Source organism: Mastigoproctus giganteus, chromosome 1 (genome assembly GCF_048544385.1).
Source record: "Mastigoproctus giganteus isolate SK-2022 chromosome 1, ASM4854438v1, whole genome shotgun sequence".
Classification (NCBI taxonomy): domain Eukaryota; kingdom Metazoa; phylum Arthropoda; class Arachnida; order Uropygi; family Thelyphonidae; genus Mastigoproctus; species Mastigoproctus giganteus.
The window spans coordinates 32,255,495-32,283,452 of record NC_143575.1 but is presented as its reverse complement, the minus strand read 5'-3'; the positions used below and the strand labels follow the sequence as shown (position 1 = coordinate 32,283,452).

The following is a 27,958-nucleotide window of genomic DNA, read 5'->3' as shown; positions in this document are numbered from 1 at the left end:
GTACAGAGAACCATTGGGTGAGGTGGGAAAAGGTCTAGGAGGGCTTTCTATGAATTTTTGAGCAGGGGGAGAGCGAAGGTATGGCTAACACGTAGAACGGTTATGAAAATATGGTGAATACATAGAACATGTAAGACCTGCCTCTGACCAGTGCTAAGCAGCTACAGTCAAGAGGGAGGTAGTAAAATAAAATACAATTTTAGAGAATAGTATGTTAAGTAACCAGTATTTGAATAATAATGGCTATTTTATATGTAATGCAGAGATTTAAGTAAAGATTAATGCAATAATATGAGGTTAAATGAACAACTAATAACATAGAAAAAAAAAAATATATATATAAATAAAAGAATAATCATAAACCAAGGTACGTGTTATCTTTATCAATGCCACAACATGACCATGGTTTATGGAAACCCAAAGTTATGGAAACCCAAACCCAATTAGCTAGACAGTTTAGTGCAACTTCTCCAAAAAAAAAAAAAAAAAAATTACTTAATTGTTCTATTTTAAATTTGATAGCTTTTCTGATTTAAATTAGAAAGCTACCAAATTTAAAAGAAAGCAATTAAGTGAATTTTTTTTTTTTTTTTTTGCCAAAGTTGCACTAAACTGTCTGGCTAATTGAAATACTTTGTACTTCCATAAACAATGGTCATATTGTGGCTTATTGATAAGATAACACGTACCTTGATTTATGGTTATTCTTTTATTTATTCATTAATTCTGCTTAATTTCTATATGATTAGTTGTAATTTATTTAATCTCACATTATTGCATTAATCTTTACTTAACTCACTGCACATTACATATAAAATAGCTATTATTATTCAAAAACTGGTTACTATTCTTTAAAATTGTATTTTGTTTTTTATATATATATATATATATATATATATATATATATACACAGTAAGTCCCCGACATACGTAAGAGATACGTTCCAGGACTTCTTGCATAAGTTGAGTTTTATGTAACTTGGACCAGACATGATTAAAAAAATATTGCTACTATATTCCCGATATCCCAAAATTACAAAAACCACAGAATATCCCCAGAAGAATCAAGAAAAACAATTATATATTTTTAAATTAATTAGTTAATGTTTTTACTTAATTCAATTAAAAACTTTATCTGGGGACAGCGGTGAAGTAGCCAGAGTGACATATAAGAAAAAGAAACATAAAAGGAAGAAAAAACGCATGTTATTGTACTGTAAAAACTGATATGTATTTCGTAGCATTGATTATTATAGTTGACTTCATCGGTACCGATCCTTTCACTGCTTCTCATATTCTATCTTTGTCCTTTATTATTGTGTTCACTGTTGACACTGATAAATCTAAGTTCTGTGCGATACTTGTTAATGTTTGACCATTTTCATGCATCCTTATTATTTTAATTTTTTGATCCAAATCGATCACTTTCCTTTTCTTGGTAGATTTGCTAGTACCACTGTCACTTATTCCCTTGGTCGGCAAAATAATAACAGTCAAAATGAAATTTTCTGTAAAGAACTTAAGGTTAAGGCAGAAACTCACTATTATCACCTCATGTGAGCTCACATTTTAGTAAAGAATATTTTTGGATGGAGTGACTACCATAAAACAATAAAGACAATTTGCAGTTTCCGGTTTATTGGGCTTTTCTGTTAGTGCAGTTCATTATTGAATTGCACTAACGGAAAACGGGTAGTAAACCCGATCTCATTGCATTTGCGATAATACTAATAGCTGGAATTCTGTGGGTTTTTATGTTATTATGGTGAAATGTGTCTCTCTTTCACTGAAATCTTATAAAAATACAAATAAATTTTCAGAATCTTCTCTTCAGTCCATTTTTTAAAGTTTGTTACTCCATATCTCATTTCTTTGTGCCGTGTTCATCGTTATTGATTACTTATATATATATAATATATATATACAGTAAACCCCCGCTATTCGCAGTATCTGTATTCGCGGTTTCGCGTATTGGCGATCGCCGATTTAATATAAAATGAAACCTAAAAAAATGTGAATTTTAAAGCGCCGTGAATATTTTCCGCCATAAAAAACATGGGCGTGGCTAAAATTATCTTTCCCAGTCAAAACAGCGCTCAGTGGGTGGGGGGAGAGGGGTGAAAAAATCGCGAGCGTGGATGTTTCTCGCTAATCCTTGTTCAGTATGTGTTATGCGTTTGTCATGGAAGGTTTCGTCGTTTGCTTTTAATTTATATGTTTATAAATTGAATAAATTTATCAATTTATAAATTAATATGCTTACAAAAATGATGAATCTATCGTTTTACAGTGTAAAACAGACTTTTTCGAGTGTGTTAACGGAAGAAAGTGACTTTATTGTGGACAAGTTCTTTCTAACCCCTACAAAAATATGGCTACGAATAAAAAGAGAAATGTGAAAATATCAAAGAAGGTGATGACTAGCAAATAAAATTGAATTATTAGACAAAATTTCTAACGGTGAAAGTGTCTCCTCAGTGGCAAAACATTATAAAATGAAGGAGTCAACGGTACGATCAATCAAAAAATCGGAAGAAAAAAATCCGCCGTAGTGTCCATGAAAACGTGCTAATTGCTTCAAAAATTTGCTCTGTAACTCGTGATGTTAAATTTGAAAAAATGGAAAAGGCTTTAAATCTGTGGATAGAAGACCGAACTCAAAATAAGATTCCGTTGAGTTCACTCATCATTCGCGAAAAGGCAAAACTCCTTTATCAACACTTTAGCGAAACTGGTGATAGCACTGGCGGGATGTTTTTTTTGCTAGCAAGCAAAGGCGCTGGTTTGAAAGATATTTGTTTGAAATTTCTAATAAATATTACATTTAATATTAAATTTTTTCTTATTTTTATTTCGATGCCATATGCTTGCATTTCACTATGCACTGTCTATGTACATAGTCATATTATGAAGGTACATATAATACATACATAGACAAAATTTTAGACTAGTTTTTCTTATATATTTCATACTTTGGAACGGAACCCCTTTATTACTATGGGAGCCATAACTCAGTATTCGCGTTTTCGGTATTCACGACATTTCTCAGGAACGTAACCCCCGCGAATAGCGGGGGTTTACTGTATATATATATATATTTTTACTATTTTAAATTTTACAATCCTAAAAAAAAAAAAGAAGAAATTTGAGTGAAAAAAAAATTACGTAAGTTCGAAGTTACATAACTCGCTTACATAAGTCAGAGGCGGCTTATGTAAGTCATGAACTTACTGTATATGTGTATTTTATTGTATATAAATATATACAGGCAACTCTCGGTTTACGAACAAGTTCCATTCCAAGACATTCGTTATGTTTTGTTTGGTATGTGTACCTTGCATTCCTGAGCTTTTAGGATACGACTCATATAAATTAGAAGCCATTTTAAAGCATTGAAACCATGTACTAAACGTCAAATGATCTATACAATATGTTTTATTATAATGTATATGTGTTATAATTTATCGTATATGATATGTAACGTAAAATAAAATAAAAAAGAATAAAACAAGATATTGTACTTGTTAATTTTAATTAAAAACATAGAGTCAAAAAATAGAAATAAAGAAAATGAGTGCTAACATAATATATGTACTGTACATACATTACTGTACATTTGCATTCAACTTTTATTTGTCAATATCTTCATCAGAGTTCAATATTTTCCACATAAGTGATACTAGGTGCAGATGGGGTAGATGGAAGGGCATCTGATAATGAAGAAACAGCTGGGTTTTCCACTTTTTTAAAATATTTTGTTATAGAAGATTGTACAGTTAGATTCTTTTTTTTTTTTTCTCTTCAAAAATCCCACTGTTGCATACTAGACAGTCATAAATGCTTCTTTCCATATTTGCATCTTCTTCAATGATTGCCAATCTCTCAGAAATGATTTAAAATCTGCAGCCATTTTTCTGCCTTGTAAATGTTTTGGAAGGCCGTGGAATGTCAGGTTCTTCTGTTACTTCAGAATTTAGATGTCTCTATTTCAATTATTTCATCGGTTGTTAATTCCTCAAAATTAGAGTCCAAAAGCTCTCTCACGTCAGTAACATCAAGGTCGAGGTCCATTTTATTGCCCAGTTCAACAATTTCCTGATAATTATTGTAATAAATAAATTTTTTAAAAGTTTATTTATTTAAATCTTACAATTATGTTCACTATACATTTGGCATTTCGTTTTATAAGGAACTCTATCTATTGGTGACTTTCAGAAATTTTGAATGATTGTGATGTTCTTTATAGCGAACGTTCGTAAACCGAGAGTTGCCTGTATATATACAGGGTGTCTCAAAAATACATGGCATAACTTCAGGAATGAGTTCCTCATATGTAGACAATAAAAATATTTTATATCAACATAGTTCCGGAAATGCTTGGTTCCTGAGTTATTAACCGGAATGTTTTATTTCCCGTGGGTGATTTCCTTCATCACAAGGTACTGACAGAATCTGGTGGTTTTCCATTCCGACCATGTACTCAAAATCAGGAGCAAGCGGATATGCACTTTATGTATGGTTTGGCGGATGGCAATGCTCTGGAGGCTCATTGTTTGTACAGATGAGGTTCCCAGAACGAAGATGTCCAGACAGGAAAATGTTTGATGATATCCATCGCTGCCTTTGTGAACATGGGACCATTACACATTATGCTGCCGACAGAGGATGACCAAGATCTGACTCTTGAAGTAGAGGAGGAGATTTTGGATGTTGTGCATGCCACTCCTGGAATCAGCACACGCAGAATAGCAATGCAACTGGCTGTTCAATGTTCAACTATTTGGAGAGTGTTGCGAGAACACCAACTGTATCCTTACCATCTGCAACGGGTACAGGCCTTGTCACCAGCAGATTACCCTGCACGAGTAATGTTCTGTGGTTCTTGCAGCAGTGTGGTACACTCCTCACTTTCCTGCCTTAATGATATTCACAGATGAAGCACGGTTCACACAAGACGGAATCCAAAACTTTCACAATCAACATGCAATTCTTCCATCACATTACCAACAGCGGTTCAGCCTCAACATCTGAGTGGGTGTTTTTGGTGATAAGTTATTTGGGCCCCATTTGGGCTATATACTGTTTTAGTTTGTTATACACAACATGTGGTGCATTGTGCTTTTCTGCCACCATTGATGTTAACTTTTCTGCCATTTATTTTTTACTATATATTTTTTGCTACTTTTACTTTTTATCACTCTATTTAATTTTTGGACTAATTATTGGATTATATTTACATGGTTGTTATAGAGATTCTCTCAGATATTCCAGACAAGCTGTCTTGCTACCCGGGAGTCTAAAACGCTGATGGAACCGATATTCGAGTGACATTCATGTCAAGTGAACCCAATTTCGGCAAAGTCCAGAAGGTCTGTGACAGCCAAATCCTCTGCTTGTACCTTCATGATGGTGGGACTTTTAGTAATCCCGGGTATAACCTCCATGCACAAGCACACTGTGGGTGACCACCCAGGTATGAACCAACATAAGCAGGGGTCGAGGTGTGGCATCCACACCACATAGAAGAATGCCGCCGCTCTGTGTTACTAGGCAATACTAGGTGGTAGATGACTCTCATCAATCGATGTAATATCACCTCTTTGCTTATTGGAGGCTTGAAGTGGTGGAACCCATGTTTAGTCTCCAGAGCTAAGTTCCGGTCAACCCTTCCCCATCTTTTCCATCATGCGGTGCAATATGGCCTTAGTTGCTAATGCTCCTAAAAACCAAACAACAAACAAACCATCATGCAGTATGACTGATGACTTTTGAGGTTATGATGAACATCATGGTGAGATCCAATCTTCCGTACATTTCAAGGGTACAGCTCTAAAGCAGTGTTCGCAGGCCAGCCGCTAGTTAGTACACCAGACCGAACCTATTGATAACTCACTAGGAGGCTTCCGGATCAGCTAGTGTTTAGGACGTAGCCCAGTGGTCAGGAGCGAGAGTGCATAGCATGCGTTCCTTGAGTGGACTGCGGTTCAAGCCTGTGACTACTAAATACGATAAATATTTGTATTGATGATTTATTGTAAACCCTACTGACTTGGTTGTCGTGCCGGAGTATAAACAGAAAATTTATCTTGCTACCTCTACTCTGCCAGATAGTGACTGGAGGGAGTCCGAGTAGTGTGTATGCGGGCGTGGCATTGACAACACCATGTTATGTCAAGGATCTGGGTATATTCTTACCATGTGTACGCCATTGAAGTAATCAGTGGGCTATTGAATTAGCCCACTGATTACTTCAATACAGTGATAAATATTAGAATGTGCATGTCTTGTGCATGTTTATATCTTCATCCTAAATTGATTATTCAAAATTTTAATTGAAAGTTACTGTGTAAATATTAATTTATAATGTGACTGCAGAATTTCATTTTAAATAAATAATTATTGTGATCAGTGTTTTTTAATTTGAAGCAGGTATATAAAAGTATTTCCTTATAAAATAAAATGAATAGATTTTGGGTTCTAACTGCAACATTTGCTTATTTATTTAGCTAAAAAGAAGTCATGGGACTGTGACTTTGTTGGTTATTACCGAGAATTGCCAGCTAATGATGCCTGTTTTTCTGATGATGGGTCACTTGTTGCTGTAACATTTAGTCATGTCTGCATACTCTGGGCACCAGAAATTTATGCACAGAAAGCAATATTATGCCACCCATATAAACAAGATGATATTCAGTAAGTATATTTGATATGTATAAGAAAGGAAATTTTTGATAATTTAATTTTAATTATTTATTTGCAGTATTTTTGTGTTGAAGATTCTATATGACATTACTTCCCTTCCCACCTCCTTGACAACCGGCATCAATTAACAAGCAGGTGGAGAAGTTCCACCTGTAAGGGTTAACCTACATTGTAACCTTTGCAGTTAGAACTGTAGGTTACAATGTAGGGCTTAAAGTAGAACAATGGTTATGATTGCTGTCATTCCACACCATATGGAAAGGATCTGAGTTTGAATCCTGTCAAGACAGGATGGTACTGAGTGTTTTTTTTTTTTTTTTCCACACCATTCCTAAAAGAGTTTTTCATCCAGTAAAACAAGCAAATTGACCATAGATTACACACTATTTACAGATCCTAGGCCTTATAGCCTTAGTTGCTTTAGAGAAAATTTAAGTTAATGTTGGTAGGTATATTTTGGAAGAACACCCTGTACTTGAAATAAGTATATATATGCTGAAAAAAGTGTAAGTACAGAGGTTTGCTTTTAATTACAGAAACAGTACTGAAAAATTTATTTATGCATAACATTTGTGTAAATAATTTTTAAAAAGACAAATTCTAATGTCTGTGGCCAGGATTCTATTCACAAATGTCAGCATGAACTTTACAAGAACTTGATTAACATAAATCCTGGAATGTTATGCATAATGTGTATAGGCTTACAGAACCTTTTTGTTTGATTGCGGTGCTTATGTTCAATTATACCAAATGAAGATTTCCTTTCTGATTGTCTCAATTTATTATTTTAAGGTAGTATTTTAATATATATTATTTAAAAGTCATTTGCAACATTTTCTGTGTAATTTTTACATTAATAGTTCCCAATATGTAGGCGTATTCTTTTATCATACTACCTTAAAATAATAAATTGAGACAATCAAAAAGAAAATCTTCATTGTTTATTATCAGTTTAATAATAACATTAGATTTATTGCACAATACACAGGCTATAAAATCTGTGGGCAGGATGTATAAAAATATGGTATATTTTGTGACAAAATGGTTATCAAAAGGAAACAAATATGGTATATTTGTTTCCTTTTGGGTAACGATATGAGCTAGCGCTGCTTTAAAAATTGAAGAATTAACAAGAACACAAGAATATCTCTTAGATAACTATGATAAAATTACATTTTTGTGTTCATGTTTACCCATTATTTATTTATCATAGTAATGATACCATTAACTTCAGCACGAATCACAGAGGATAAAAATGACATGCACAAATATATTGTGTGTGCGTGCACATGCTGAATGTGTATTAGATAGTGTATAACCTGCTATGTGACAATAAAAATTATGTATAACTCTGTCTTATAATGGCCTTATTATGGCTTTTTCTTTATAAGTGTTTGGGTGGGGCCTAAATTTTGTAATTATTCCCCAATAGAAACACCCTATGGATATACTTCATCATATAGCCCATTATTATTGTGAGAGCAAATGATATAGTGCTGTTGTGAGTTCTAATATTTTCTCTGAAATTTCTACATCAGACATTATGAGTTTGGTTGTTTCTTGACTTTGAAGCTGCAATCATGCTGTCTTTGTTCTTTGGCTAGTATTTTTTTTAGTTTTTTTGGGGGGGATGGAGAAGAGGATTCATCAGTCTTCCATCTGAAATACTTTAAAATACTAAACTCCTATATAAAACACTTTTTTGGCTAGGGGGCCACTTTACTCAATAAATGAGAACAAAAAGAAGAATATAAAACACTTATGTAGGTAGTGCCATTGGAAATATACAAGTATGCTGGCACCACTTTTTACTTAATCCATGTGTATGCATTTCATGGCTTTTTACTCAATTCTCACATGTAATGTATATACAGGGTGTTCATTTTAAAAGTAAACCCACATTATTTGATTTTAGTACATCACTACTAAGTGATGGTTGGTAATTGTGTGTGGGCATTAGTAGAGGAAGGACATTTTTACATTTTAAATGTTGTTTGTCACAATCCATATTTGAAGTTGCACATCTGAAGCATTGCTGTTTGTAACAGACTTATTTTCTGCCTTCGTAGTGTGAAACAGATGTCTGAAGAGTGTTTATTCTACTCTATTCATTACACATTCCCTTTTTGACACTTCAACAAACTCATTAACAACCAACTGTCTGTCTCTTATCAGCACCATCAATGACAGAGTGGAAAATTTACAATATTTAATATAAACACTTATTTTAATATACAATTATAAGATTAAACATAATACAGATGCCATTCTTTGCATGTCTTGAATATAGTCTGATCACCAATAACACCAGTCAACAAAAAATGTTTTTTGTCGTACCTCTGCAATGAAAATATGTGATTCTGGAGGAAATAAACGTGCTGATTCCGAAAATCACCATAAAAGGTCTGTTACATCTACATCAAAAGATGTACTAACGTTTAATGTCAAAATGTGGCTAGTGTAATTAATCTTACAATCCCCTTCAAGGTCTACGTATAAAAACAGTATTAAATATTTCCAGTCGATATCATGTTTACAAATTTGTGCCCAGTTAAAAATCATATGCTCATTTCACATTCTTAGTCCAAAACAAAAAAAAAAGAAGTTAATTCAAAGTTTGGATAATTTGAAATGATTTTGATGCCCCTTCAGCTTTGAATCATCCAAGCCTACTGTATATGTAAAGTGATATATATGCTCAAATCAACTTTCTTTTGTCTTTGATTAGTACAATTTTTTGTTGATAAAAGGTGATGTTGTTAAAACAAAAGCAAAATGTACACAACATGATGGCTGAAAATACTTGACATTTGAACAAGGCAGAACAATTTTAAAGTAGTACTGAGAATGAATACAAAGTTCAAAGACAGTGGAGATTTCAAATTGCCACAAAACACTATTACAAAAAATAATTTCAAGAATTTTTGATAAATTTGAGTTCTACAGCACTGTGCAAGCAAAGATCTAGGAGACCCTGTTTGTTACTGGGTGAGGAAAATTCTGTTGCAGTGATTGCATAATCATCCTAAAATGCTTAATATATACCATGCATTAATTCCTATAGTGATATGAAAGATGATCCAATTGCTGAGTTGAGTTTTGTGAACAGTTTAAAGTGAAGATGGATGGGGATACAAAATTTTTTGGGCAAGATTGTTTGGTTGGATAAGGCAACATTCAAGCTCGTTGGTATAGTTAATTGACATAATTGTGTGTATTGGTCCCATGATAGTCCAAACATGGAAAGGGATAGTTACCAGTGATATGTACCTCCACCTACGTAAAATCTCTGTTGTGCCTACCATTAATGAACTGTGTGAGGATGAATTGGTTTTCTGTCAACAGGATGGGGCACTCCCATGTTATCATTGTGATGCCAGGACCTATTTTGATAATCTGTGAAATGATTATCATTGTGGATGGCTGACAAGGAAATGTCAAATATCCTCCCACATTTGATTTAATCTCATTTGGCTTCTGGTTTTGGGGGCTGGCTGAAGGATGCTAGAAACCAGACACACTTTATCAGTTAAATGATGAAATTAAATAAATGAAGTTATCCTAGCAGTTATATTGGAGAATATTTGTCACCTCTGTAAACAGTGCCTAGAAGTAAATGGTGGACACTTTGAACATTTGTGCTTGTTCACCATATGCCACACACACACCAATAATAGTTTCTGAGGTTTCTTATTAATTTTATTTATTTCCTAAAATGTGTGTATCTATTTGTGAGACACTGTATATATTTATTTATTTTAGATTCAGAATTTGCTGTCTCAATAAAATTTTAATGTTTAGACTTGTGACAATTTAGTGGTGTGTATTGTTGGTACTAAGTAGTGTTGCTTGACAATTATCGTGGGTATCTGTTTTTCAGACAGGTGATGTTTGGATGTGAAACATCTGGTTATCTAGTTATTTGTTCGACAAGGACTTCAGTTACTACCTGGAATATTATGTCTTTGTCAGGTAAGCAAATTGCATTTTTGAAAAAAAAATTTTTTTAACCCTATAATCATTATGTACTATACTATAGTAAATTTTACAAATTCTTTTTTAAGTACAGTAAATAAAAATATATAATAATCAAAAATATAAAATATCAGGTATTTTAATAGTTTGCAAATTTATGACAGAAAAAATTTCATTGCTTAAGCTATTTATAGTAAATATTTATAATGTTTATTAATTTAAAAATAATATAAAGTATTTAAAAAACTGATGTCATTTAATATTATTCCTTGCTATCTTTTTCAGTTGTGTGCAATGTTGAAATTGAACCTGGTGTACAGTATATGACTCGCGATCCACTCTCCAACATTACAGCTTTGTTTTCAAAAACTGGAGAATGTGAGTATACACATATAATAAATTGAAATGTTGCTTTTATGCTTTGAAGTTTTGGCAAAAATTTTATTGTACATTAATTTTTTGTTTGATTGCTAATTGTAATGTGTTGAGAGAGAGAGAGAGATGTAATGGATATTTAAAATTCTAAATGCACAATTACTTTAGAACAGGGATGAAGAAAATATTTACATGGGGCATTTAAAATGCTAACCATTAGGTATACTAAATTCTTGTATGTTGCAAAAAATGGTACAAGAATCTTTTTTGTGGGAAAGGTGTAAAAAACAAAGGGTAAATTAAACCTTTTTTTTTACAAAATTTTTTACACCTTAAACAAAGAGTAAATTAAACTACACTACATACCTAAAAATGCATTAATGATGTGAAGTAGCCAATAACTTTTTTATTTAGTAATTTTCAGGAATGAATGAATAAAAAGTAAAGTAAAGTGCAGCCATTATCAACCCACTGCAGGATGGAAGCCTCCTCAACAATTCATGCTGAGGGAAATGGACCATAATCTGCCACGCTGGTCCAGTGCGGGTTGGCAGATCGACCGTATTCAGCAGTCAGGGGCTTGAACCCCTGTCTACTCAAAGAGCGTGTGCTACTGCACTCCCGCTCCTGCCCACTCGGCTACGGAGGCCAGGAATGAATGAATAGTTTGTATATTCACCGATTCCTAATATAGAAAATTGTCTCATTAACTCCTCCTCCCCAACCCCAATGTACATGTAGCAACATTTGGCATCTTTGCAGGGAGATCTCATCTGTGATGTATTGCTCCATGTATATTTGTCAGCCAGTGGATGATGAGAAATATTATTTGGTTTATGGAGATTAAAAATGAGTATAAAAGATAGACTAGGGAAAAAAAAAATCCTTATTTCAAGTTTACAAATGGTGCAAATGATACAAGGACACATGTAAGTCTTCAGCAAACTCTGCACAACTTGGACATTATAACCTTATGCAGGCAAATCGTTCTGCAATGCTTTGTGAGATAATGAAAGGCAGCATTGGAAATTGGTATGGTCCTCACTGCAATGCATAGTCACTACTATAATCAGAAGGATGTGCACAAGAGTTTCTGCTTGCAACATCTTATGCATTACCAGCAAAGAACACCAGCATTCTATAGAAGTTGTAGATGAATAAATGGTACCACCATGTGTGTTAGAAAAAAAAGATGATCTTGCAGTGGAAACATCAGAGCTCTTTATGACCAGGGGAGGTTTGTTGATATAACCAGAACTGACAAGGCTACTATAGAGAGCAAAGGTTATCAAACTATATACTTTGAAATCCTGTGGTTGTCCAAAGAAATCCTAATGGTTTTATAGATGTTTTGCTATTGATTTTTTTTATTTAGTTTGTACAAGTATATATTGTTGTTTTTTAATATAGTGGGATCTCCAAAAACATTGGGTTTGGCTTTCCCAGCTGAATAAAAAAAAAATTATTGGAGGCACTGCTATATAGCTTATGCCATATTGGCTAATACAAACTAGCATTCAGGCATGTTGTATGTTGGTGTTGCACCACTGCATGACAGCTTTCTATTCTACATGCAAGAGATATAAGAGCTGCCCTAGATGTATATTTTATTTGAACGTGTTCAGGCATCTCTGCAGTCCAGATCTTTGTTCATGTATATCACTGATTCCTTGGGGTGGAAGCAGAGGAAGGAAACCCTGTTAGTATGCATTTTCTCACAAATGATAATGAGAAAGCATGGAATCTATGTAGATAGCTAAGAAATTTGTGGCATCCAGTTTCTTTATATATACAGAATTTTTAGGTTTGGTGAATAATTTTAGTAAAATAGGTTACAATATTTTTCTTTTCCCTTACTGTCAGTAATAACTTTGTCTGCTGCCATTGATGATAATCTTCAGTGAAGTAAAATTTCTATTGATAGTGCTTGGTGTTAAACTTCAATTTTGTGCCCATATTATGCATATATGACATTAATTGTAAGCTTTTTTGGATGCTGAAATTTTACTTGACTTCCCATAAAGATGGAAAAAGTTGTGAATGTTAGTTGTATAGTGTTAACCAATTAAATACAATTTTATTAAAAACAAATGCAGAATTTAATTAAAGCTGTTACTGAAGGTGCTATAAAGGCCGCTTTGCACGTGTAAATGTGCATTCACTGTTTTCAGTGTGTTTTATGCAACTCTACAAAGAATATTTTCATTAATGATGCAAATGAAATCCTTTGTTTCATTTGCATCCTTTTTTTTATAAGCTTATTTGGATATTTATTACTAATAAATGCTGTTTTGCTCTTCAGCACAACTCTGGTACCACAAAGATGACTTCCATTTTCCTAAAAATATCTTACTTCATATCTGAACCTTGTGTTGTTACCATAAATACAGTATGTCCCATTGTTCAATGAGCTGTGCAATAAATAACCCTATATATCCATTCTCTGATCTAATATTCTCATATCTGGCACTCTTCACATTTGCTATATTCCTTTATACAGTTGTTGGATATGGTGTAATGGTGTGATATGTGAATTGCTTGACCTGCCATCTAATTTTGTTCCCAGTTGAGTAAACAGCATATCGGTGTACTCCATTATATCGACTGTGTGCGGTGGTGTAGCTAGAATTTTTGGGCCCCTATGCAAAATCTGCTACAAAGTCTACCCCCTCTCTATTTTTATTAACATGAAACACTAATGCTTTACTCAGAAAAATAAATAATTAAGTAATATTCAACAAATCTAAACTATTAAAAAAAGTTGGTACATCAAAATAAGCAATATAATAATCTGTAATGTTATAATTTGATTAATATGTAAATTTAGTTCATATTTACAGATTCACCTTCTTTGCTGTTATCACTGATTAATTCCTGATTTTGCTGTTATCACTGATTAATATGAGATACGATTAAAACGATGCCTTTACACTACATACGTAGTTCAAATTTATGGGCAAACTATGGTGTATCTACACCGATATTATATAGTAAATTTAGTTTATATTTACAGATTCAACTTTTTTGCTGTTATCACTGATTAGTTCCATTTTCTATATTTCCTAAATATCTAGTATAGTGAGTTCATTCAATCTGGAGAATTTATTTAATCTCTGTAGAATTTATTTTGTAGTCTATTATTATTTTTAATTTACTAAATATGTCAGCATTATCCACCATTATGAGAAGTGTAAAAAATAATGGCTCTCTCTCTCTCTCTCTCTCTCTCTGCTATTATTTATATATATAGTTTTCTTTCTATAATATTTATAAACAATTTTTATTGGGACAGACCCACGAGCATCCAGTCTTCATGGGCCATAATTCTTTGCTAATTCTTGCACCATGCAAGAATTAGCATGAATTTATAAATACAAATTCAGTGATGACTCATTATAATGTAAATAAGTTTAAAATTATAAACAGTTTGAAAGTAAAGGTATATGCGAGGGGAAGAAGGCCAGATTACATGCACAGTGCAATGTGTAAGTGAAGTCTTTCAGTGAAACCTCCAGAAGTTAATTTAAAGAATTAGACATGAATTAAATAGATCTTGAGCATATTTACCCAGAAGCATTTTAGTAACTGCAATTAATGCAGGTACTAAAATTGAATGACAAATGCAGACAATGCAAGTTTTACTGTGACTTTCAACAAAATGTGGAGGAGAATGGCATGACATTACATTGTTTTCATCTTTCACTAGAGCAAGAAAATTAACCACAACAATGTTTGGATTAGGGGCACTGAAAATCCTTACCAAACTATCAAGCATGAACAGGACTCACCAAAAACAAACGTGTTTTGTGCCACTTCACATCAGAAAATGTTTGGCCCTTTTTTATGGAAAGACTATTGATGGAAACATTTACTTGGACATGTTGAATAACTAGTTTATTCCTCAACTTCTTTCTCATGATTTCATCTTTCAGAAAGATGGTGCACTTCCTTACTTTCAAGAATATCTCAGTAACACACTATTTCTGCAGTGGATGGGATGGGATGAGGTGCGAGAGATGACCTGGTATGGCTGCTTCTCCCACTGTCTCTAAAACTAACACCATAAGTCTCTTTTCGTTCTATATAATGGATGCTGTGTTTACACTACCATTGCCAACAAACATTCCTGAACTGAAGTGCGAGATCAATGAAGCAGTGGAATCCCTTACCACAGGTACACTGGACAAAGGTTGGGAAAAGCAATTGTGTGCCACTTAGCCTCTTTATTTGATGAGAAGTGCAGTTCTCTTAGTGCATCTTTTAGTGGCCAAAAATGTGATAATGACATGAAGCTGTCTAGTGAATATGGAGGATGGGATAATACCTCAAATTTCATTTCCTGTATCTCATTCGCTGTAGAATGGGAAGTATGTGAGGACAGACACCTGACAACAGTAAACCACAATGTTTCTTTTGAATTTCTGACTTTAAATGGTTCAGAAGCACATCAGATTATTTGTCACTCATCACCATTTCTCTTCTCTTTAGATAATGAATTGCTCCTTTATGATCCCAGAATACAATGAGTAACACTTTCTTTGCTTGGATACAGACTTTCTTCGGCTGAGGTGAGCCTCTAGGGTTCCACTCTGAACTTGTGTATTTGCTTTCTGTTGTGTAGTAGTGCTTAAGATTCATTTATAGTCTCTATCTTGCTTATACCATACAAGAATCCTATTAAGTTGTTGTTCCTTTGGTTTTGATGTTAAATGCCATTGAATACACACTTTTTTGAAAGTGTAGTTCCTTGCTAATGATAGTATGCTCTAACCAACATCAGTCTTCACACTGTGGCAATTTCTTCAATAATAATGTGACAGTTTCTTCATATGGGTTCTTCCACTGCCACTTCTGGTGTCATGGCACAGTGTTCTTATTCTGGTTGAAGAGAATGCTCAACACATTCAAAATCATTCTTAAACTTATTCACCAACTCATAGACTTGATGTTGACTCATACCTACTGAGCCAACATTCTGCAGTAAATTTCAGCAAGTTTTATTCCTTCTGCATTCAAAAATAAGATTGACAGATAGCATGGTAATTATAATCACTTTTCTTCCACACCAGGTGGAAAAGGCCTGAGTTCAAATCCCATCAGTGACACAAGAAATTTTTTTTTTTTTCACATGGCTGAGGTAGTCAGTGTAAGGTGAAGGTTGCAGGGTTTTTTGGTTTTTTTTTGGGAAACTGGTTTATCACCCATATTTGTCATCTGGATCTATTTTGGCAGAAATTTTTGAATTTGATGTTCTTTATTAGGAAAGTTGTTCCCCAGCTCAGTTTAGTCTGAAAAACTCTTTCAGGAGAAATTAAAAATATTTAGTCAATGATAGCTGTCTTTGCATTATTTATTTGTAATTGTTTGAATTTGCAATTTATATAATTTATAAGGGAAACTTGGGTGAAAGAGAACATATTTAATTATTATTGTATTAATTTTAATTTCTTTGTTTAACTTGTTTAAATTTATCAGATCGTAAGCAGAGCCTTTATTTATTATATTATTATTTTTTTTTTAGTGTACATTTTCACTCCAGATAAAGCTTCAGATATTGTGTATTTTCACAAAAATGTTAGCACATCTTTGGTTATTAGTGCTATCTTTATTCCAAAACTAGTGAAATCAAGTGATGATTCTGAGTTATCATGGCAAAGAAATTCTCAGTTATACTTCATAAATGTAGAACAGGTAAGTCAATTTTTAAAATCATCCAGTTTTCTGCATGTATGTTGGGGAGGAATGTATATATGTAACATATTTAACTCAGTAGCAGTTAAGAGAGAACTGGCAGGTCCCTCTCCAAAATTGCTCTGGCACATTATTTGTTGGTTCAGTGCTAATTACTGAAACTTTCAGTACTTCCTAAATATAGTTGGACTTTTATTGAGCAGTTTTGGAAGTGAACAGTTATTGTTTACTTGAATTATACATGCAAAGAACCTGTCAGGTGCTGTGTGACTATTTACTGTTTTAGACTTCCACTTCAATGTGCATTTAGGTTTCAGCATCATGTAACATGTTGCTGAATGCTTTTGTTACAGAAGTTAGATTCTTCTTGTTTTATGTTTAATCCTTGTACAAAATACATTTTTTGTTTCAATTATTATTGATGCACAGTTTCTTTTTATTAGTATTTATCTGTTTATTCCTTTATTTATTGTGTGCTTATGCATAAATTTGAACTTTTGTGCTGTTAATGATTTACTGAACTGGAAAATGGAAATGACTGTTAGTTTCATGTTTATATTTTATAACTAATCTTTTTTTCCAGTTTCAGCAGAACTAAAAAACTTTTATTGAAAGTAACTTGTAAAGAAGTTTTAAATTTTCATTAAAAAATCAAAAATTAACATTTAATAAGAATTGCAGTCCAATTTAGTAAAAGATCAAGCATTAGTGTACCTTAAGCAGAATTAAAAAAAAAAATTTTTTTTCCAGGAATAAAAAACAGAGTTGGACACGACTGCTTTCAAGTTGATCTTTCAAGTTAATAAATGTTTTGTTATGCTTATATGAAGACTGACCAGTGAACAATCCTGCCCAAATTCGGATTCATGTCTTTAACTTTGTCAAGTCTTTCATTAGCTATGCTGCCAATACATGCCATTTTTTCTTAACTAATTCTTATACAGAATTTTAATCTAGTGTTTTTTGAGCCCTGTATGATTTAATAACAGCACAGCTTATTTCACTTTTCTTGTTTCATTTATATTAGCATGTTATTAGTAATATTTTATATCCTTTATGATTGATGAGTAGTTTTTTTGCTGCCAATATTAATGAACTGCATGATAATAGCATATAAATTTTGTGATTTCTTGATTGATTCCTTTTCAAGAGGGATTAAGAAGTAGAAGTGTGTAATCCCTCCTTCCCTCTTTCTTTTGGTTATATGAAATAGATTTGTAATTCAATTATTTATTTATTAACTTATAATAAGTCATTTTATTAGTATGAAAGTTTATTAGTATTAGCATTTTATTAGTATTACGTAATTTAAAGATGCTCTGAATTTTGTTTGCCTTTCATTATTCATATTGTGTAATGCATTATTAATAGAATTTATAATAACTTGCAGGAAATTCTTACACTGGATGATGAACCAGATTTTGATCCAGAAAATTCAGCAAAAGAAGTTGTAAGTTTTGTTGGATACTTAGTATTTTTACAGTTTTTAAATTATTTTGGTTTTGTCATTGTTTTACAGTTACAGAATTTTATAATTTAAAGTGCCACACACTTACTACATGTTTTGGTTATGTTTCACATATTAATTTATTTTGCTTGGTATGCATTTATATTATCATGTTATTAGTAAGATTTTATATCCTTTAAGAGCCATTTTTGTATTACTTCAAAGTTAATGAATGATAACCCCCCTGGCAACTTGCCATGATGAGTATGTGTACTTGCTTTTGGTTACAATATACAGTCAAACTTCCCTGTAACGAATTCAATAAATTCACCGAAAAAATTCATTACAGAGAAATTTCGTTATACAGAGAATATCTTTTTTATCGGAAATTATCTAATTATAAAATGAAAATGAATCTACATTTATTTTTAATGTATTTTATTTCAAAAGCATACTTATTTTAAATTACATTTACACAATTTTCGCCGGTAAGTATAACAAATGAAAAAAAAAAAAAAAAAAAAAAAAATAGGTAATTTTCGTTTGCACAGTACAATTAAAAAATGTCTGATTCTCAAAGAAAACCTCACATTTATCCAGAGCATTAAAAACATTATCAGGAACATTTTCACAAAACTGTGCACCCAGATGAACTATTTTAAAAGCGTGACTCATTTCTTTGCAAGTTGGCTTTTCTACGGGTTGTTCTGATGCATCTTCAGCGTCATTGTTAATTTCTTCGTGATCATGGTCACGTCTAACACTGTTCAGCAGTATTTCATCTTCATTTGGATGTTCTGTGGTAGCCAGATCTTGACCCACATAAACATCCAGGGTTATTTCATTTTCGATGTTTCCTGACAATTCTAATAATGTCCAAAAGTTTTTCATTGTGAAAGGGGCAGTTCATCTTGTTCGTCCGACTTCTGTATTCAATGCAAATCCCGCTTTCGAAAAACAATTTTGAATAGTGTATTCGGTGACATCATTTGTCCAAACTTTTGCCAGTTCAGAGATGCAATCTCTAAAGTTAATTGTAACCTCTAGGTTTCTATTTTCTTGTAACGCATTGACAATCTTCATTATTGTTCTCTTTCAATAATGAAATTTAAAATTTTTAATAATATCTTGGTCCATTGGCTGGAGTTTTGACATTACAATATTCATTCTTCGATAATATCATTTGTCATCCATGCTTTTTTACACCCCAACAGACGCTAATCGGGTTAAAGGTGTAGTCAACATCCAAAGATTTTGCGCCTCTAAAAACATCTTGGGTTTTTTGATTTTCCGATGACTAAAAGTCTTAATATTTCACTTCCTGTCATATTGGCTCCAACTAGCACAGATTCTTTCTTTGCTTTCTGCAAAAATGTTTACATCCTTAAAAGCAAGTGTTCTATTAGGTAAACATTTAAAGAATAAACCCATTCCATCAGCATTAAAAACATCCTTAGGTTCATATCTTCTTCGCGTACATTAACACTTTCTCCACAAATAACCTTTTCCACAATTATGTGGCACTTCTTAAATTTATCTAATCACACAGTGCTCGCATTAAATTCTGTATGTCCAAGGGACTGTGCAAATTTCAGAGCTTGTTGCTTAATTATTGAACCTGAAATTGGTATATTCTTTTCATGTATCATTTGCACCCATTGTAGAACAGCTTTATCAACATCTTCATATATACACAACTTAATTCGCTTCTTGTCTGCTCCTCCTTCAATTGCATTTAAAATTGATTCCCGATTTTTTTAAATCATAGATAAACTGCTTGCAGGTATGCTATATTTCTCCTCAATATCTTTTTTCTTAAAATCCTGGTCAATATCATGAAGAACCTTGACTTTATCATTAATATTTAAACACTTTCTCTTCGACATTGTTTACTTACTTAACTGTAAAAATCACTAGACTGCAGCTCTTGCCGATACATACACCATGTAGTCACCACAAACTTTGTTGTGCTGACCATGTAGTCAATTGTTAGTACTGCCTACTCAATGACATCTGCTTTTCAATTCAACAGTATCACATGACCTTTCCTATCAATCACTTTGAAGAAATATACTACTTTGTGAATTCCTTTTATTCTGCTTTTATTCATATATACATGAAAGAAAGTTTATGGTTAATGTATGCTGTATGATATAGTTTAGGGCTAAAGCCTCAGGTTATGTAAAGAGTTAACTAATGTACAAGTTGTGAAGCTATTCACAATATACGATATACTTAATGATGCCAATTTATAACTACTTAAGTAGCTGGCTGTGTACTGAAATGATGCAATTGCACTAACTTGTACATTAGTTAACTCTTTACGTAACCTGAGGCTTTAGCTCTAAACTATATCGTAATCTAAATTACTCCACGTCATCAGGCATCTCTCATATTGTGGATTTATACTTTGCAACTGGGTTGTCATCATTGCAACACCAGGGTACCTGCCCACCCACTGATGAGAAGCCAATAAGCTCCGAAACGGTGCCGTATGGGTGATGGTATTTGCTGAGAATAAGTAACAATAGTCTTCTCCTATGGTGAAGTGTTACTTATTCGAGGTAGTGCAATATCATGGCAACTCGTGAAGGTATTCACAATATGAGTTATACTTAATGCTGTCAATTTATAACTACTTAAGTAGTTGGCTATGTACTGAAATGATGCAATTGCACTAACTTGTACATTATGTATGCTGTATGTTACTTTTCAGAAAGGAAAAAAAAACAAAAACAAGAGCATATAGCCTATGTGATTGATGACGTTAGTTAGTTGAGAACGGACATATGCAAAAACTATCATATAATGATTGACAGGAACGTCATGTGGTATGGTTCAGGTGAGAAGCGAATGTCACTCAGTAGGCATTACTAAAAACCTACTGTTGAAGCATTCTATGTATTGCCACTGCAGCACGCTAAAGGTTTACCTGCAGTGAATTTTGTTTTCCCCTTAGCCAATTTACAAATCTACCCTATTTATTGCAAAGTTCATGACCACTTTTAAGAAAATCCATTTGGTTTTATAACTATAACATAAATGAAACAAAGACCCTCCTATGGGCATCAATGGCCACAAGTGTTCACTAAAAAGATGGTTAATTCCAGATGCTAACGAGCAATTTTGGAGGGAAGGAGGCCATATTATATTTGAGCGGCTGTTTAGTAGTAAATGCTTGAGAATCTTCAAAAGCTTTTGCTAATTTGTTTTAAAAATTCATTATAGAGAGACTAACGCTTAGCTATATGGGGTTAATTTTACATGTAATTTCATTTTAAGGAGCAATGTTTTGCGAAAAAATTTGTAATATAGAAAAATTCGTTAAAATAGAAGTTCATCTGTATATGCATGTCATTTATGCATCTGATCCATTTTTAATCCAAATATGAATTCTTGTATTTAAATATTTTATTCAATGTACATCTCATTCGTTTTATTTTTGTTCTAAAAGTGGCCATTAGTGACATTCATGCAGCCTCATGGCTGTTCTGCACGTGCTGATCAGTAGTCCTATATACCACTTATTATTTTTACTGGTGAAATATATTGGTTTATTTGTTATAATGTCTGCCCCATCTACTATCCGCTTTACTCAATAAATGGAAAAATGACCCATCTACTATGAATGTAGTGCTATTAAATGCAGGCCGAATTTATGGCTCGGCATCTTAAACAATTGTTTAGAGGCCATTATTTGGCAGGACCAATCACAACTCCTGTCTGTTGCATTAATTACATTATCTTTAGAAAAAAAAATTGGTTTCATGTATCATTATGTAATTTTTTTTTTTTTTTTTTTAACTCAGACTGCCTCTGTAGGGGCCCATATGCAGATATTTTATATAGAATTATAAATTTAAAAATTCATCCCCCCTACTAATGAGAACACAAAAACTAGAGATGGTAAAAATAAGCAAGAAAAGAGATACAAAAAAAAAACTCACGTGTAATGTAATGTAATGTAATATAATATAATATCAGTTTGCCAACAAACTGTGATATCAAGTCTGAGAAACAAGACAGTGAAGTTTGCTGGTAGTGGCTTGGATACCAAAAATACATTAATGGCTGCAGAAGTTGGATTTGGTTTTATGTGAACAGTTTATAAGGTCATACTTTGAAAGGCGCTTGTCTGATCAGTGCTGATAGGGAAGGCCAAGGACTTTTTTCAAACATAATACAGTGTTTATGTGATTTTATTGTTTGAACTTCATCGGTTGACTTTTGTTTTGCTAGTCTCATTAAGGTCCTGATGGGGAAGATCAAAAATTTAATGTTTGTTTTATAGAAAAAAAGTAAGTGAAATAATGCAAAGTTTATTTTTCATTTCTCTGAAATATTAAAAAATTTTAATTCTTAATTTAAGAAGCCAGAAGTTTTGCAAAGTATAGATTTTTTTTAACACCTAATTAGATCATACACTATACTATAATATTATAAATCAACAGGGATTACCTTTATTTTAGATATAGGAAGCTTCTTTTCCAACTCTCCTAGTCCAACTCACTAATAATTCTTGAGGATGGCGATATCTATTTTGTAAAGCAGGTGGGACATCTTCCCCACTGTCAGAACCATAGTGTTCAGACCATGTGGTCTCAACAATGAGCGCTCATGACTGCTATCTACAAGCAGCATGGAAGCCATTACTTGGATTGGCATAAAGTTTGATTTTGAGGTCTAAACTGTTTAATAAATATTGACTGATTATTTATTTCGGTCCTATAGCAGGACTTTAGAGTTTAATTTAGGGGTCTAATAAAATTGGATATGGGGGGGGGGATTATTCTCTACATTCCTTAAGTTGGACTAGAACGTTTTGGGCGTCGTGTTCACAGGAAGGGAGCAACTCACAATTAATCCAAAACTTTTGTCTTATGTTGTAGTGTTTGTTCTTCACGCATTATAAGTGACCAATCGTCGGACAATAGGAATGGCCTGCGGATATTGATTGAAGTTTCATGTAGTTTTATCTCTAAGGTTTCTGCAATAAGTAGTTTGTGATAGTTGCGTTGAATATTTATAATTTTTGTTTCATTAAAGCTGAATGAATGTTGTTCATTTATTGCGTGGAACGAAAGTTCCGATGCATTTGAACGACCCGCCCGCACAGAGGCTTCGTGTTGTTTTGTTCGAAGCTGTGCCACTCCTATGGTAGATCCTACATAGACAGCATCGCAATTTTTGCATGGGATGCTGTATACGAGGTCATGCTGTGATTGGAATGTGGTGTTTGAAGATCGATTTCTGAAGAATGTGTATACAGGTGACCCCCGCTTAACGCTGATCATTTGTTCCGGAAAAACAGAGCACTAAGTGAATCCGCGCTAAGCGAGTGCCACTTTCCCATAAGGAAATGTATTTGTGAGCTGCGGTCGGTGCCATAGGATATTTCCTAATCAATAATAAACGGTAATGAAAAGATGCACAAATGTCGGTCAAAATATTTAATATTCAAATATTTGCACATATAAAATATTCTGCATTACATACGTATAATTATGTGGTAACTACTTGCGTCTCAAAAGTAAACAAAATTCCAATTAAAATAATGAATTTAATTGATTTAATTTAATGGATGAATTTAATCATGAAAAATGTGTGGATTTTGAGTTGAACTTTGGCCCTCTTCCAAATAAACTAAAAGGGGTATTAATTTTAAATGGCCCGCAGCGTTACCACCCAACAATAAAGTCAACCGATCCTTCGCCGCTTTGAAACTTGGCATGTTTTTTGTTCTTTCAATATGAAACTTCTTTTAGGCATTCGTTTCCACAAAAGTCCTGCTTCATCTATGTTAAAGACTTGTTGAGAAGTATAATACCCCTCTTCAATAATTTTAACAAGTTCTTTTTTGAAAGTTTCGGCTCCTTAATCTGCACTAGCGGCTTCTCCCAGGATTTTAAATCTATTCTACCAGTTTTAAATGGTTCCGCATTTTTTTTTTTAGGCGAGTTTTCTTCAGATCATCGTATTGGCTAATCTCTTTCTCTCTCTCTCTCTCTCTTTTTAATATTTAACTTTAACTGAATTCTGCATTGGAATATTATCTTCAAAAAAATTAGTCTTTCCATTTCAATCCTAATAGCCGGTCTAGTCCTAGTTGCTTGCAGTGGAACAGCTATCTTTCCCGCTGCTAAAATTAATTCTTTATTTTTTCATAATTGTTCTTACAGTTAAATTTGCGAGTCCTAAATTATGGCACACATCCGCTTGTCGTTGACCGGAATCGATTCGCTTCAAAACGTCTAATTTAATTTTCAAATTCAGTCTTTTTCTTACATTTATAGTTCGTACTGCGCCCAGACGTTGTTGCATTTTCATTCCTGTCGGTCATTATTAGCTCTTCGAAAATGTAACTGCGTTGGTTGAATTAATTACGATACAGTGTTCAAGTAAACTGTCCGTTACTCACGATGTCTAATACTGTACTGAGTGATGACTAACTAGACTTCGGATAAATGCATATAACGCAAATATTACAAGCAATATATTTGATCATTTTTTAAAATGTTGATCTCGGAACTACGTAACAAGTGACTGTACTTAAATTAGCGTGAGAGAAAATTTCACCGAGCGTGGGAAAATTGCTCAAGTCGGCGTGGGAAACGTTTTAATGCTGTTTTGCTATTCATTTTCAAGCTATCGATTCCACAAATGAAACGATTTCGTTAAATATGTCAAAAATGTAATCTGTAAAAGAGCGTTATAGTGATCTGTGACAGCGTTATAGTCAGATACGGGTTATAATATAAGAACAGCGTTATAGCGAATCAGCGTAAAGCGAACCGCGTTATAACGGGGGCCTGCTGTAATTTGTTCATGGGTTTTGCTATGATTTTCATGTCGGTTCCCTTGCATATTTGATTAGGTTTATTGTACCAGTACTCGACATATGGAATTGTGATGAAATGTATTTTGGTCTTGTCAGATTTTGTGCAATGTTTGTTGCGAGGTTGTTGTTATTTATTTTATCACGGGCTATTGTTTTGACTTTGTTTATATAGGTTAGCGGGTAACCCCTATTCGAGAATCTTGTAGTTAATTCATTTATTTCAGTGGTTTGAGAAGTTTGGGTGGAAGAATATTTAAAGGCGTTATGAAATTGGTTCAGTATGACCGATTCTTTGTATGGTTGGGGATGATAACTGTGGAAATGCAAAAGCATCCCCTTATTAGTGGGTTTTCTATATATGCTGAAATTTAGTTTTTGTCCTAATCTGTGTATAGTAAAATTAAGGAAGTTTATGGAGTGGGTTTCTGCTTCAATTTCTAATTCAAATTTTAATCTCTGATGGATGTTATTATAAACCTGAAGAATATTGTTTATGGTCAAATAATCTGTGATAATTAGGATGTCATCCAGATATCATCCGTAATATGTGATCTGTGGTATAAATGGATCAAGATGGATCTTTTCTAATTTGTCTAAGTATAGTTCAGCAATGAGTCCACTGATGTTTAGGTCCATTGGGAGGCTGAAAATCTGTCTGTATATTTTTTGTATATTTGCAAAGTACAGATTTTTTGCAAATCTGTACTTTGCAAAAAATCTTAACAACACCAGACTGGGGAGTCTGGTGTTAATAACACCAGACTCCCCAAAGACAGAATATTCGAACTAACAAAACTATTAGTAAATGCAAATTACATTCTCTTTCAAGAAAAAATATATAGAGATTTTCGGCCTCCCAATGGGCCTAAACATCAGTTTAGGCCCATTGGGAGGCCGATCTCCGATGCATGGACCTTTACGCGCATGCGTGAAGGCAAATAATCTCTATTTAAGTATCAGGTTTAACCCGATTCGGTAATTTTCATTCCTGTGATCACGACATGCGGTCGAAAAGCGTTGTCAGCTTCAGGAAGGAAAATCGTTTTGAATATTTTCGTTAGATTCTTTTAATTGCGTTAATTTGATTTTTGTTTTAAATTGATTTGAATTGTGTTAAATTGATTATTTAATTATTTATATTTTACTCTAATGTAGCGGTAAGTTGTCGATTTTTTTCGTTTTAATTTCTGGAGGGTATCATACGGAAGTGTTCTACGCGCTATATTGAGGTAAACTCTTCTTATTAATTTACTAATATTATCAACGTAGAACATATTGAATAGTACAGCTGTGATTCATATTATCTATTACCGTAAATTTGGCAAAAAGTATTTGAGAAGGATCATGAATGTTATCTCCTTAATGACATTCATGGCTGGCCCACTGAATACATAGTATTTTCTTGAAAAATACTGGTGTAAGAATAATTAGTGTGTATATTCTGCCATTAAATTTCAGGACCAAGTTGAGCAATCATTTAATTAACCCTTTCAAGAGTGAGTTTAACAAACTCACTGCACAAAAAAAAAAAACCCCACCATCCTTATTATTTATTTATTTTTATGCAATGATTTGGTACTCTACATCTACTATTTATGTCATTTGATTCAAATTTATCAGCTTCTAGATCTGAATTACAGACAATTTCTTCAATTTCAACTTTTGTAAGCCTGCTCTGATTTTGAAAGTTATTTTCCTGTATTTCTGCTGTCTATTATAAATTGTATCTACAATTAGTTAGAAACAAATAAGAGATGGTAGTGTGTACTATAAAAATTTCAAGATAGTTCATACAATGATGGATACATTGTTTGGAGAAACCTTCAAAACTTAAATCTACTTGTGTACTCCCCAGCGTCTACACAAAAAAAACATAAATTAACACATTTATATTATGCATACTCCTGAAAGTTATATGGGTTTGAATATGTCTTCTTTCTGAAATTTTTCTTGCCAAAAACAAGCACCCAAATTATCTTTCATTTATTTATTACATTTCTTTTACGTAAAATGTTGATAACTGCTTCAAATGTCCTCCCTGTATTCACTGATATTAATTTATTTTTGTATAATGTTTTTCAGATGAAAATATATCAGAACATTCCAATGACTCCTTTTGGAATACTAATGACTGATTTAAAGAGAAATGGGGATGAAATTCAAAAACAAGAAATCCAACTAGCACAAGGAATTCTTGGCTTGAAAGAAGTGAAAGAGGTAATTTTTCTTTATGGATCTTTATAACATTAGTAAATTGTTTTGTTATATAAATTACATTTCAAATAGTGACCATGATATAATACAACTATAATGTTAATATAAATAATTCAACTTTTTAAATTAAATACCATATTGATATAGTATAGGATTTTCTTCTTTAAGGTTTGTTTTAGAATTTAAACCATCTTTAGAAAGGACTCAGCATTTGAGGAACCATGTTAAACATCAAATTAATTGTACTATAGTAAATGTTATCTGATTTATTGCAGGACAGCCACATAAACTAACAATCACTAAAAAGCATAGTGATAGGTTTTCATAATAGTAACCTGCTTTAAGTTATTGTGAAACATCAAAGTTATAAAAAAACTTATTATATGTCATCAGTCCTTATTGATGGTATAGTGGTTTTGCTGTTTTACTCATTTAAAGAAGTCTGGGTTCATATCTTTTCAAAGACTGGAGTAATTCTTAAAGAACTTATCAGTTAGCCACTCAGGCAGAGGGAGTTTGTTTTTTGGCCCAGGAAAAACAGACTAGCATGTATGCTGATGCTCTGTTAACACTAACATCAAACGTTATACCTCATCAAGACTGCTCTTGAATGGTTCATTCACCATCTTTCCCTCAACTTTTATGTCTAAAAAAGACAAAAGATATATATAGTGTTCAAAAGGTCTTGAAAGGGAAAATAAAGTTTATGATATTAAC

The 27,958-nt window shown here is 33.0% G+C and overlaps 1 protein-coding gene across 1 annotated transcript in view; it reads left to right on the top strand.

Moving 5' to 3' along the window:
• Nucleotides 1–27,958, top strand: part of l(2)05287 (WD repeat-containing protein l(2)05287) — a 93,250-nt gene that overhangs the window by 58,919 nt on the left and 6,373 nt on the right. Inside the window, exons 13-18 of the mRNA XM_090368719.1 lie at nucleotides 6,506–6,692; nucleotides 10,582–10,673; nucleotides 10,962–11,054; nucleotides 16,573–16,742; nucleotides 18,133–18,192; nucleotides 27,110–27,244. Of these exons, the coding sequence (XP_090224845.1) occupies nucleotides 6,506–6,692; nucleotides 10,582–10,673; nucleotides 10,962–11,054; nucleotides 16,573–16,742; nucleotides 18,133–18,192; nucleotides 27,110–27,244 (737 nt within the window). The remainder of the gene's footprint in view (nucleotides 1–6,505; nucleotides 6,693–10,581; nucleotides 10,674–10,961; nucleotides 11,055–16,572; nucleotides 16,743–18,132; nucleotides 18,193–27,109; nucleotides 27,245–27,958) is intronic.